We start from the raw sequence: 13363 nt of genomic DNA, 5'->3' as shown, positions 1-13363 counted from the left end.
CTAAAAGATACTGACTGAGGTGAGAGTACCTATCCCTGGGGTTTTTCTCCATCCGATATACATCTAACCGGAAGATAGGCCTAAGTCCTTATGAAGTACTCTTTGGGAATGCTCCTGGATTAGGTGTCTATTTCCCCAATAGTTCCAGATGCAGCATAGTAGTTTTCCAAAATGATGTTGTCGCACAATTTATTGTTTAATGTGTATTTCCAAGTTTTAGTTGTTTCCTAGAATCCAGACTGTATAGAAGCGATTCATTCTTCACAATCAGGAGATTGGATAGTGGTGAAACAAGAGACGGGCGGAAAGTCCTAGAGCTACAGTTTGAAGACCTACATCAAGTCCTGATAACCGCCGTCACTGCTGTCGAATTGCAAGGAGAAACTGATCGTATTGCAATCAAGTGCCAGGACTATAAGAGCCATAATGTTGTTTCATGCCTTATTGTTTGTTCCATATTGTACAAAGGGGAAATCACAGTCAAATCAAATTCCAACGGTTTTATATTCTCAAGATGAGTCAGGAACAACTAAGTTGACTTTTGCAGTATAGTGACTGTAAGGACAGATGACAGATAGGACACTTGGTTTTGGGCTGATAAGTACATCTGTGTGACGGGGACTGACCCAGTCTATGGTAATTGTATTTAAATATGACCATACCAACTGTAGATATTGGAAATTAACAGAATGGAGTACTAATCTGAAGTGTTGTGAATATATACCAGTGGAAACTACTTCTAGAGTCAGTAAAGGTGAAGGTTTGTCCCATAGAATGACTATCCTGAAGGGAACCCCACCAAACAGTTGTAAACATGATGAATGTAATCCTCTGTTCCTGTCCATTAGAAATCCTATACAACAGGATTTGGGGATATATGTGTTAGGAGCATGTGTAAGTGACCAAGATCCCCTAGGCAAATTTAGAATGTTGGTAAGGGAGAAATCTCAAAGTTCAGTTGCTCCTGTGGCTCCTACATCCTTACCTATAATTGGCATTAAATATTTGGCCAAATTTAAAATATAATGACAAACTGACCTTAGAGACAGGATTTATACAGGAAAGCCCTTTGGTGTTTTCCCTCCAGGATATTGTTCTTACATAATTCAGCTGAAGATGACAAGTAGTGACTCTAACGTTTACTCTGACAGTTGGTTTATCAACCAAAATTATCAAAACGCAGATATCTGGTGATTGTGTGGAGATTTGAAACTCCGACCCAGGATGCAGGTAGAATGAAGTGGCCAATGTACCCTGATCAAGTCCTGATCGGGTACTGATGCCATTTGTTCTATTCTCACCTCCTGAGTGGGATCAAATCAGAAAACAATGTCCGGTCACGACTAAGGAGGTCACTGCCTACATCCTTTGACTCACGTTTATACATGGATGCCATAGGAGTCTGTAGTAGAGTTTCTGATTAATTTAAAGCAAAAAGTCAGATAGTTGCAGGATTCGAGTATAAAAAAAATTAATAATAATAATTTTTTTGATTAGATTAACATATCTATTGTCATCAACAGAGATTTGTGAATTATATCTGTGATGCTGTGCAGAGAATGGTGGAACAACTGAGCTCTTTTCCAGTGATGACTCTACAGAACCGACTGGTCCTTGACAGCAGAAAAAGGAGGGGTCTACAGGAACTGCTGCATCTACATTCCGGACAACACTGCCCCTGATGGAAGGATCACCAAGGATCTGAAGAAACTGATGGAAGGATCACCAAGGATCTGAAGAAACTGATGAACTTTATCAAATGAACTGACGGGAAAAATTCTGAAATTAATATCATGGCCAGAATAATGTTTTGGGAACTGGTTCAGCGACTACAATGTTATTAGAATTTGGTTTTAATGGGCTGTCATATAGTTCTACATTTTAGGAAAATTGTTTTGAAAATGTATAATACATCCATGCCCACACTATGTATATGTGCTGTGCCCCTGTCAAAGACAAAGATTATTCCATCCTTAAGTAAATAAAACCTTGTTGATGGTTGCGGTGTAAATAGGACAAGGTGAAGGCAAACCCGAAAGGGAGTTGAGGGGACCTGGTGAAGCAATAAGGAAAGTCCAGCTCTTCGCTGTTTAGGGCGTTGGGAGAGTACCTCACTTTGCCTGTTCACCTCTGGTCTATTTCCCGCAAAAGGAGGGATTTGTGAGAGAAGGATTTATGATTTTATGAATATATAATTAGAAAATTCTGTAGTACACATTTCTGTCCACTAGATGGCCGCAAACCATATGTATGAGAAGGTCAATAAGGGAGGGGGAAGAGGGGATTATGAAACCACTCCTATCAGGTTAAGGAGCCAATAGTCTCTTCTTAAGGAACACCCCTTTTGTGATGTCATGTCTGCTATTTAAGTGAATGTACTGTGAATAAAACTCGCTCGCCTGCTCTCTTCTACCATGGCTCAGAGAAGATGCTTTCATGAAACCACCTAGTGTCTGGTCTCATTATAAAGCAGTATGCTGTACACATACTTATTCTTCTAATTGATTTGGCACCACACAAAGAAGAAGGAGAGTCGCATGAATTGCGACGACATTACACACGTGCTAATAGTAACAAAAATAAAAATTGTGAAACCCTGGAACAATCCTAAAATTGCTTCACAGCTTCAAGTCTACATAAACTTCCTTTATTTTATAAAAGGTGGCACCCATGGGTAGAGTTATCTTGCGATTCTTACTTCTCTTTACTACTTTGGACTGTACTTCATATAATTGAATCAGTATTGAGATTATTTAGAGCATAATGTTCGGGACACCGGCGTCACCACAGGTTTATTGGTCGTTATCCTGCTTTATAGTATTCTTGACTAGAAAATCTATGTTCAAAGGAAATTTACGTGGCTGTAATTATGGCTTATGAATTCAGAATTTCGGGGCTATCCTTTCCTCTTATTTATTTTATCCGGCTCTAAAGTCTGACCCACATGAGTACTTCATTATACATAGAGCAGGCGGTCACACCCAGACAGCCATGCTCACTAACAATAAAGGTGAATGCACATGTGCCGACTGAGGAGGCAAATTATAGGGAACAGACCGTCCCTTTCTGATAACGGTCTGCTCGTCAGTGGAGGTGAGAGCTGCATTTTCATTCAGCGGTCACCTCCACACAATGAGGACAAGCGATGGCTACTGCCGATTACAAGAACGGTGACCCGTGGTCCCCTCGTCTGAATAGAGCTGTGGTCACACATGCGCGCTGCTGCTCCATTCAGCTCTATGTGGCGGCCAGAGATAGCCAAGCGCTTGTACTGCCACCTCCGGCAGTCCCACAAATCTCTCCTAGTAAGTTCAAAGTGACAAGATAGTTTTGCTTGTTCAATAATAAGTCCGTTTTTTAACTGGCAGGGAAGACGTGGACGTAATTTGCGTCACCTGGTCATTGGGGTCCATTTTAGTCATTATCCGTTCTTCCAGGAGGTTAAAGGTTAGCACCTGCAGCACGTACAGCTGATGCGCCATCTCTGTCTTAATTGGTCGATTTCCTCGGATAATATGCTAAAAGATCAAACAAGAAACACTACACATTAGAGAAGCAATGGCTGAGACTATAATAGCAAACTGAGGAATAGCAGTATTACAGCCGAGTGGCAAAGACGTTGAGGTGTCACACAAAACCCGGCTTCGGTATGTGACAAAAGTAGAACCACAAGACCCGACTGTAAAACAAACCTGGTCACCATGAAAATGCAGTGCAGTCTGCTATATGGTTTTATGGGAAATGTTCAGTATAACTTAGAATTTATCCTTTAAAATCCCTGCTCTTCTACGCTTAGGAGTCCAGTGGGCGGTCCTATTAGTAACTGACAGCTATATCTGCATGCGCAGCCGCCCTCCATGCATTTCAATGGGGCCGCCGAAAATAGCCAAGCGTTGGCTCGGCTATTTCCGTCTGGCCCATAAAAATGAATGGGAGCAGGGGCCGCGCGTGCGCTCCCATTCACTTGTATGGGAGCAGCGCTTGGTGGTGGACGGACCCCGGGAAACCCAGGGTCCTCCAGCCACAGCTCTCCCTGCTCCGTTCTCCTTGTAGGTGCGGGTCCCAGAGGTGGGACACGCACACCTTTCAGACATTGGGGGCATATGCTAGCGATATGCCCCCATTGTATGTGATGGGAATACCCCTTTAATGACCTATCCTGAGCATAGGTCATCAATACCTCCAGGCTGAAAATAAATCCCCTTTAAATGAATAAATTACCCTGAAACTTAAACATAAAATCGTATATCAATCTGCTCAGCTCCTTCTGCTCTATAATGCGCTGCCTGCAGATAGGACTGAATCTTCAGGCGACAAGTTCCCTTTAAAAGGTAATGAAAACGGGAAACCATGAGAATAAAAATAATTCCAATAATAATCTGTGGCAGACACCTGTGCTGGAGACGGCTGAATATTACACTGATGTTCAGAGCTGCCATCGAGAACAATCCTTCATCCACCTCAGCACTTGTAAGCACCACAGTAAATCCAGATGGTGAATAATTGCTGTTGGCAGTAACCGGCATCAATTATTCTGAGTGCTCATTCCGATAGCTGCACTCATTAATGTGGTTTAGTAGCAGGATAGGAACATTTATGGCCAGCACGAGATCGCATGCATCTGCTACAGGCCTTAAAGGGAGTCTGTCACCTACAGAACAGGTTTCAAACTGATAATATAGCTCTGTGGTATACACAACACATGATGGTACTTTGGTTTCATTTTTGAGAGACTCCAAAAGCACCAAAAACAAACTTTCAAAGATATGCAAATTCGATATCGCAAGGGTCTTGGAGCGGCGAGTGCCCAGTGCTCCCCACCTCACCAGATTAAAACAGGTTAGGTGACAGATTCCCTTTAAGAGGGTACCCATGTATGGTTGGTCTCATGCCAGGTCCCCCTTGAATGATGAGACCCTAAGGAAGGCTGTGCCTCAACACGGTCAGTAGCAAACAAGACGGAAAAAAACAACATAGTGGGTCAAGCTGCCTTCATTGGATGTGAAATAAGAACAGGTCATGAAATATGGTAGACATGCAAACCAGCACACATGGCGGGAGCGTCGGGATGTAGACTTTTGCTATAGGGTCCCCTCTAGTCTATGTATATTCTCGGTCGGGATTCATCCAGTTCCCCATCACTTACATTGAGGATAATGGATCGGAGGTGCTTCTGTACAAAGATGTTTGCCATTTCCTATACAAATGAAGACAAGATAATCATTATCTGCAAGTCGCACTTGTCAGGACAACAAAAGAAGGGAAAGTGTCATGTGGAAGAGGAAAAAGCTTGGAGTAACTGAGGGGCATCACTAACAGCAAAGGTAGAAAAAGAAGCCATGGGTGAGGAACAGAGGACAACGGGGACTCCCACACGTGGTACTCACACTAACAGGAACTTCCATGAGATTCTGGGGCTTCTCCTGAGTGCACCACGCACACAAACAGAAGCAGAGATGGGAGTTAAGAGCAGACAGCAACAAAAAGGACACCACGGGATAATTACACAAGAAAACACACATGGATATAGAGTTATGCATGTCACGTGGTTAGCGAAAGTGAGCAGCGGACACTCACCTGCCGCTTTTCCTCTGGCGCCTTCAGAAAAAGAGCGTTAATCAGGGCGATGGCGTAAGTCTGGATTTCCTGGTTAGAGCTGGGCAAGAGAAGAGAGTGTAAGTGAGAGGGCACATACCTGTAATGTGCATGCTGAGGGTGAGGTGGGTGACTTACACTTGCAGGTGGCAGATTAGTTGGCCAACGGTGATTTCCTCTGCGATTTTGTGGTATAGAGCCTGGCTGTTTAATACCATGCTCTCTAATATAGCCAAAGATCGCTGCAGAATAGAGACATCCACTGACTGCTGGGATACATAGCCGCAGATCTGGAGAGGAACAAGAGATGTATGATTATGGGCCCTAATATCCCATCAGATCCGGGTAACAGTGGCATTGTGATATTACATTCGCTGTCACATACCATATTTTTATTATTCCAGTGCATCCAAAATGAAAAATGCAGCAAACTTTGCAAAGAGTCTTGATTCATTTCCTACCATTTTGCTTATATACAGCGCCTATGCAAACTTGTGTCACCATGGTAACAGACTGCAAACAAATTCTGGGTAGTCTGATTCTGCAGTCATGTTGTCATCCAAATATACTTCTTAATAAATGGATTAGAAAACAGATGGCGTATGACTGCACGATCCAGCTACAGAGGGTCTGTTTGTAGTCTGTTACCATGGAGACACATGGATCTCCATCTTTTTTTGCCAGCTCACCATCCATTGCATGGTTAGCAGGATCAGTTATTTGCTGTCTTGCTGACACAGCCTCAGCTGTAGCCCAATACTATGGGTAGAATAATAACTAGATTTTTGTACTTACCGTAAAATCTGTTTCTCTTCCGTTCATTGGGGGACATAGGCTTGACCATGGGTATAGCTGTTGCCGCTAGGAGGCGGACACTAAGCACACAAACTGTAAGCTCCTCCCCTTCAGCTATACCCTTCCTACAGGGACTAAGCTAAATCAGTTAGTGCAAAAGCAGTAGGAGAAGCAACGGGGGGGGGGGGGGGGGGGGGGGAAACAAAAAAAAAAAAAAACCACACACACTGTGTACAAACCCAGAATCACATAGGCCGGAAAAGGCCCCTAAACAAAAGAATGGGTGGGAGCTGTGTCCCCCAATGAACGGAAGAGAAACAGATTTTACAGTACAAAAATCTAGTCTAGTAGTTTTCTCATCTGTATCATTGGGGGACACAGACTTGACCATGGGACGTTACAGAGCAGTCCCCAAGGGTGGGCATAACAAGCAACCCTCCCGTTAATCAGAGAACCGCCGTCTGCAAAACTCTACGCCCCAGAGAAGTGTCAGAAGACGCAAAAGTGTGCACTCTATAAAACTTGGCAAAAGTAGCCGCCTTGCACACCTGAAGGGCTGAAGCACTGTGATGCACCGCCCAAGAGGCCCCCACTGCCCGAGCCAAATGATCAGTCACCCGGAAGGGTGGGGTCCGGCCATTAACGCTTCCACAATGGCTAAACAAATCCATTGGGAAATGGAAGCCTTCGACACCGCCAGCCCTCTTCTCGGCCCTCTGGACTCACAAACAGGGAATCCGTCCGCTGGAAAGATGCCGTCTGGGACAGATAGACTCGAACGGCTCGTACCAAATCCAGGGTATGGAGAGACTGCTCATTAGGGTGAGACGGGTACGGACAAAATGAAAGGAGAATAATCTCCTCATTTAGATGGAATTCCGACACCACCTTCGGCAGGAAGGTCTGCACAGGGTAAAGGACCACCTTATCCTGATGGAGGATCAGGAAAGGCGACCGACATGAAAGAGCCGCGAGTTCAGACACCCTACGGATGGACGTGATTGCCACCAACAACTCCACCTTGCAAGACCGGAAGCGAAGCAACACCTGCCACTCAAAAGGAGAACATTGGAGAGCGTTGAGCACTAGATTAAGATCCCAGGGATCCAACGGAGGACGGAAAGGGGGAGCAGCATGCGCCACCACCTGCAGAAACGTTCAAAGCACCGAAAGTGAAGCTAAATCCTCTGAAAAAGAATGGAGAGAACCGACACTTGCCCTTTGAGGGAGCCAAAAGCCAGCCTCAAGCCCATGCCTGACTGCAGGAAAGCCAACAGTAGCGGCAAAGAGAACCGAACGGGAGGCAGCTGATGCCGCTCGCACCAACTTAGGCTACTTTCACACTTGCGTTGTTCTTTTCCGGCATAGAGTTCCGTCACAGGGGCTCTATACCGGAAAAGAACTGATCAGGTATGTCCCCATGCATTCTGAATGGAGAGTAATCCGTTCAGGATGCATCAGGACGTCTTCAGTTCAGTCGTTTTGACTGATAAGGCAAAAGAGAAAACCGTAGCATGCTACGGTTTTATCTCCGGCTAAAAAAACTGAAGACTTGCCTGAATGCCGGATCAGGCATTTTTTCCCATAGGAATGTATTAGTGCCGGATCCGGCATTCAGAATACCGGAATGCCGGATCCGTCCTTCCGGTATGCGCATGCGCAGACTGAAAAAAAGGTGAAAAAATAAATGCCGGATCCGTTTTTGCCGGATGACACCGGAAAGACGGATCCGGCATTTCAATGCATTTTTTCGACTGATCAGGCATTTTTAAGACTGATCAGGATCCTGATCAGTCTTACTAATGCCATCAGTTAGCATACAGTTTGCCTGATCCGGCAGGCAGTTCCGGCGACGGAACTGCTTGCCGGATCTCTCTGCCGCAAGTGTGAAAGTAGCCTAAAGTAGGACTTCCAGGTCCGGTGGTAGATTCTGGAAGATGGCTTCCTGACCCAAATCATGGTCTGGACCACCGCATCCGAAAAACCCTGAGCCTTCAGTGCGGCGGCTTCAACAGCCATGCTGTTAAATGTAGTGACCCTAAATTCGGGTGGAAGATCGGCCCCTGCGACAGAAGGTCCTCCCGAAGAGGAAGACACCAGGGTTCGTCGGCGAGAAGGGCGACTAGAGAGACGCGTGCCACACCCAGCGTGGCCACGAGAATGACGGGCAGTCCCTCGGACCTGATCTTCCGGAGGAGACACGGAATGAGAGGAAGACGCTGGAACACATAAGAAAATGTAAACCGACTCCACGGAATCACCAGCGCGTCGCACACCAGGGCCATCGGTCGACGAAGTCCTTGACCTTGTTGTTGAAACGGGAGGCTATGAGATCCACATCCGGCTGACCCCACCGCTCGTAGATTGCCCAAAAGACCTGCGGGTGAAAAGCCCATTCGCCATCGAGACGCTCCCGGCTAAGGAAGTCTGTGATCCAGTTGTCGATGCCAGGGATGTGAACTGCCGATAGTGGCGGAACATGTTTCTCCGCCATGGCTGCTGGGCTCCGAGTGCCCCCCTGGTGATTGAGGTACGCCACTGCCGTGGAGTTGTCGGACTGAACCCGAACCGGACGACCCCTGAGATGGTCGGCACAATGGCGCAGCGAGAGCCGAATAGCCCTAAACTCCAGAACATTGATTAGAAGCGAGTGCTCCTCATGTGACCCCCTTGAACAGAGAGATTTTACAACACTCCCCCCCCCCCCCCCCAACCACTGAGGCTTGCGTCTGTTGTTAACATCTTCCAACGGAGAGGAAGGAACGAGCGACCCGAAGTAAACCTCGGAGAGACCAACCACCATCTGAGGGCCCAGCAAACCGGGGCAGGGAGGCGCTGGAGAGCGGTCCCAGCTGGACACAATGGCTCGCTGAAGCGTTCTGGTATGGAATTGAGGATAAAAAACTGCTTCGAAGGCAGAGACTATGTGACCCAGAGCCCACATGCAGCGACGAATGGGAACCGGACCTGGCCGCAACAAGGGGAGAATCTGAAGACGGAGAGCGGATAGCTTCCGAGGACAGGTACTATCGAGGACAGGTACTCCCCCGGTTCCATGGACGCAGAGACCGACCTCAGGGACTCCATCCGGAAACTGCGGATGCGAAGGAAACTGTTGAGCGCCTTGAGGTCCAGAACAGACCGTCCCCTCTTTTTTGGGAATCACAAAGAGATTTGAGTAAAATCCACGACAACGGTCTTGCGCAGGAACCGGAACAATGACACCTTGCTGCAGCAGTGTGCAAATCGCCTGAAAAAGACAATCTGCGGCTGAGGGAGAGGCCGGCGGAAACGACAGAAAAAAACGGGACAGAGGGGAGGACTTGAAATCCAACTTGTAGCCCTCTGTAATGACCTCCCTCACCCACGCGTCCGAGACGTGAGCCAGCCAGCCTCCCACCCGAACGGAGGGTGCCGGGAACCGCCTGTCATGCAGTGGAGTTCTTAGGGTTAAAGGACTTGGAGCCCTGTTGACGGGAACGCCAGGAAAGGCGTGGCTTGAAGGAAGGTTTGCGCAGGAACCATCGGGTCCGGGGCCGAGCCACTTGATGGTGGAGCCGCACACGCAAAGCAGAGGGAGTCTGACTGCGGTAATGAAAATTTTGAGCGATACGACGCACAGGCAAAATGACGCACCGCCTGCTTCGGGACCTGGGTTTAGACATAATAACAACCCTGGCCCTAAATGAGGAAAAGGGGAAGGCTAGGCCCTGTAAGAAGGGACAAACAGCACTTACCCAGCCTGTGTCCCTCCAAGCAGCAAGACCAGCCTGTCAGCGTCCCACCAGGTGCTTTAAATCCTGGAAGTGGGCGGAGCCCATTCTCCCTCTGGCGTGGGAGCGGGGAGAAGACAGGCCCCGCCCCCAGCCCCCCCTTATCTGGCTCCGCACCCTCCCCGCTCGCCGGCACACATGCCCGCATCCCTGGCCAAACCAAGATGCCGGCTGGGTAAAAATAAGCCGGGGATTGGGGGGGGCCCTACAGGAGTAGGACGCACAAAAGCCAGGGCCTCAATTAACGATGGCCCTGGAACCAAGGTGACGTGCCGACCAGGAAGCGGCGAGGTTTCTAAACCCAGAGGAGGATAACTCCGCCCCCTTATCAGTCACAGGCGCATTTCATCGGCCGAATGGCGCCATGGACGCAGCCGGAGAGCTGCGGTGTGCCCCTTGCTGGCACTGGAAAACTGACGCCCCCAGGTGCAAGTACCTACCCCATACCATATTACAGAGCGACTGTCCTGTCACCCTGCATACCCCCCCCCCCCCTCCAGCAGCACCCTCCTGGAGGGGCCCAGCCTCGTGGACCAGGTAACTTGGGGAGGGGATGGTACTGGAACGGGGGAGCACTTTGGGGCAATTTCCTTTCCTCCTCTTTTTTTTTTTTTTTTTTTTTTTTTAAACTCACCTGTCCGGTGTCTTCTGCTCCCCTGGCTCCAGCCGGATCACCACCTTCGGTGTGGCCCCTTGGGGTGGGACGCTACACCGGGACAGAGGGGACTTGCGGTAGACGACTGTGGTGATCCGAACGCTGGCGGGAAACAGAGGCTTTGTGGGAACCTCTGGTCCTCGTTTGCTTCTGGAGAACGGGATGGAGCAGGGGGCTGGTCTCCCATCTCCTGGGTGGGAGTGCAGGCAGTTTTAAGGACTGCCTGAAATTCCCGCTAGAAAAAAAGGAAAAACAAAAAAGAACAAAAAACCAGCAGACCTGCAACGCAAGCAGTTCTGCCTCCTACAGACACTGATTAGCTTAGTCCCTGTAGGAAGGGTATAGCTGAAGGGGAGGAGCTTACACTTTGTGTGCTTAGTGTCCGCCTCATGGCGGTAAGAGCTATACCCATGGTCAAGCCTGTGTCCCCCAATGATACGGATGAGAAATTCTCTTTTTATATAGGGATGCATGACATAAAGAACTCTCCTGGTTATGATTGCAATGAAGGGGGCCATGACACACACCATGAAATCCCCCCCCCCCCAAAAAAAAAACAAAAAAAAAAACTTGCAGAACATGATGTAGATCAAAATTACGAGCATGAAAGAGTTTAAAGAACACCCCTAACTTAAAGTGTTTATTCTGATTTCACGTTACTAAAATCTGTCATTAAAGGGGTAGTTTCACTTCAGCAAATAGCATTCACCATGTAGACAAGGTTAATACAAAACACTTATTAATGTATTGCTATTATCCATATTGTTTCCTTTGGTTGGATTCGTTTTTTGATCACATTATACACTGCTCGTTTCCATGGTTACGACCACTCTGCAATCCAGCAGTGGTGGTCATGTTTGCACACTGTAGGAAAATGCACTGGCCTCTCTGGTGGCCGGGACCATGGGAGCTCACATAGGCTAGTGCTTTTTCCTATAGTGTCCAAGCATGACCATCACTGCTGGATTGCAGGGTGGTCGTAATCATGGAAACGAGCAGTGCATAATCCAATAACAAAAAATGAATCCAGCCAGCAAAGGAAGCAATATGGATAATAACACTACATTAGTAAGTGGCTTAAATGACCTTCCTCTACATAATAAATGCTATTTGCTGAACTGAGACAACCCCTTTAAGGCACTTGTAGCAAGAGACACACCTGTTTTATAAAGGTTAGAGAGACCATGTCCCAAGAGACTATCCCATGATCCATCAACTCCAAGAAGGCTGTCAATGTGAAGGCCAACATTTCGCTGTAACTGAGAGGAGAGAGAAAGCGGTCATATGAGGAGCAGAGGATAGCTATGGGAGTAAAGGGAGCTATTTAAGGCATATTCACATTGAACAATTGGGAACAAACATTTGTATGATAATAGGACCGCGTGAATGTGCTGCAGATCACATCGCCTGATCCAAAAATATTGTTAGCTGGCAGCACATCACCCTGTGTAAACCCTGAGAAGCAGGGAATAATTATGGGGATGAACCACCCGCTGATCACTGCATGTAAATACAGCTAACGAACAGGAAGTCATCAGGAACAAATGTTCATTCAATGCAAAGTAATATTGGCCATCTGAATGGACATTTACCAAGGAGGAAACAAATGTCAGCACAGTGGTTCAGTGGTAATTTAAATCTCTGCTCTTTCTGGGCTCACAATGGCCCACTTTGGTATTTTCAATAAGTGTGTAAGTGTGTATACAGAGATAGCGGTCAGTCATGGATAAGATGGCCTCCGAAAAAAGTGATCTCAGAAAAAGCAGAGACTTAATGGGGTATTCCGGTCGTTCCCAGTTAGCCTCAATCCACAGGTGGGTAGGTATACCAGCGGTAGGACGCCCACCGATCACGAGAATGGGGTCCCTGTACCCCACCCTGAAATAAAAGGAGCAGCCGGTCGTTGAGTACACCGCTTGACTATCTCCGGAATTCCCATAGAAATGAATAGAGTGAATGCACGTACGTGTGACCAGCCGCTCCGTTCATTTTAGGGGGGCTGCAGGGCCCCCACTCTCGTGATCGGTGGGGGTCCCAGCGGTATAGCCCGTGCCAATCTAACAGTTTGACCTTATCCTGTGGATGGGGGATAACTTGAAACAACCAGAATACCCTTTTAAATGTATAAACTACACAAGTCTTGCTGAATGTTTTCCCACAAAACTATACATCAATCTGCTCAGCTCTTTCTGCTCTATAACATGCTGCATTTCATGGGGACAGGCTCTCTTTAATTCAGTGGCAGGAAGCCCAGAAGACCGAACGTGAAGATCTTTCCTAATACTGACTGTGACAAGAGCTTTGTGCCTCCTTCAACCAGTCGGGTGAGAACAGTCACTCCATCCATATTAATGAACTCGGTAGCAAAAGTAGTGTCTGCAGAGAGCTTAGCCAGTTCCTTCATTGCATCTAGCCTGGAGTCCATGCTGGAGCACTGTATCCTCTCCAGGAGCTGGCGGGCTGCACGGGACTGATCGAAAAATCACAGTTAGAGAGATAGCAAAAAGTCACAACAAATTCATGTGTGGTTTGTAGAAGAACTGAC

The 13363-nt window shown here is 47.4% G+C and overlaps 1 protein-coding gene across 2 annotated transcripts in view; it reads right to left on the bottom strand.

Annotated features, from left to right (window-relative positions):
* Positions 1-13363, bottom strand: part of ELMO2 (engulfment and cell motility 2) — a 62244-nt gene that overhangs the window by 28524 nt on the left and 20357 nt on the right. The window contains exons 6-12 of one of the 2 annotated variants that reach the window (XM_040434598.1): positions 13107-13288; positions 11978-12077; positions 5734-5885; positions 5578-5656; positions 5388-5423; positions 5147-5197; positions 3396-3518 (exon numbers count right to left, since the gene is read on the bottom strand). In XM_040434598.1, the coding sequence (XP_040290532.1) occupies positions 3396-3518; positions 5147-5197; positions 5388-5423; positions 5578-5656; positions 5734-5885; positions 11978-12077; positions 13107-13288 (723 nt within the window). The remainder of the gene's footprint in view (positions 1-3395; positions 3519-5146; positions 5198-5387; positions 5424-5577; positions 5657-5733; positions 5886-11977; positions 12078-13106; positions 13289-13363) is intronic. The other variant, XM_040434599.1, reaches the window with a different exon arrangement.

Source organism: Bufo bufo, chromosome 6 (genome assembly GCF_905171765.1).
Source record: "Bufo bufo chromosome 6, aBufBuf1.1, whole genome shotgun sequence".
NCBI classification, from domain to species: domain Eukaryota; kingdom Metazoa; phylum Chordata; class Amphibia; order Anura; family Bufonidae; genus Bufo; species Bufo bufo.
The sequence above is the reverse complement of the archived record's forward strand: the minus strand, read 5'-3'. Positions and strand labels throughout refer to the sequence as shown.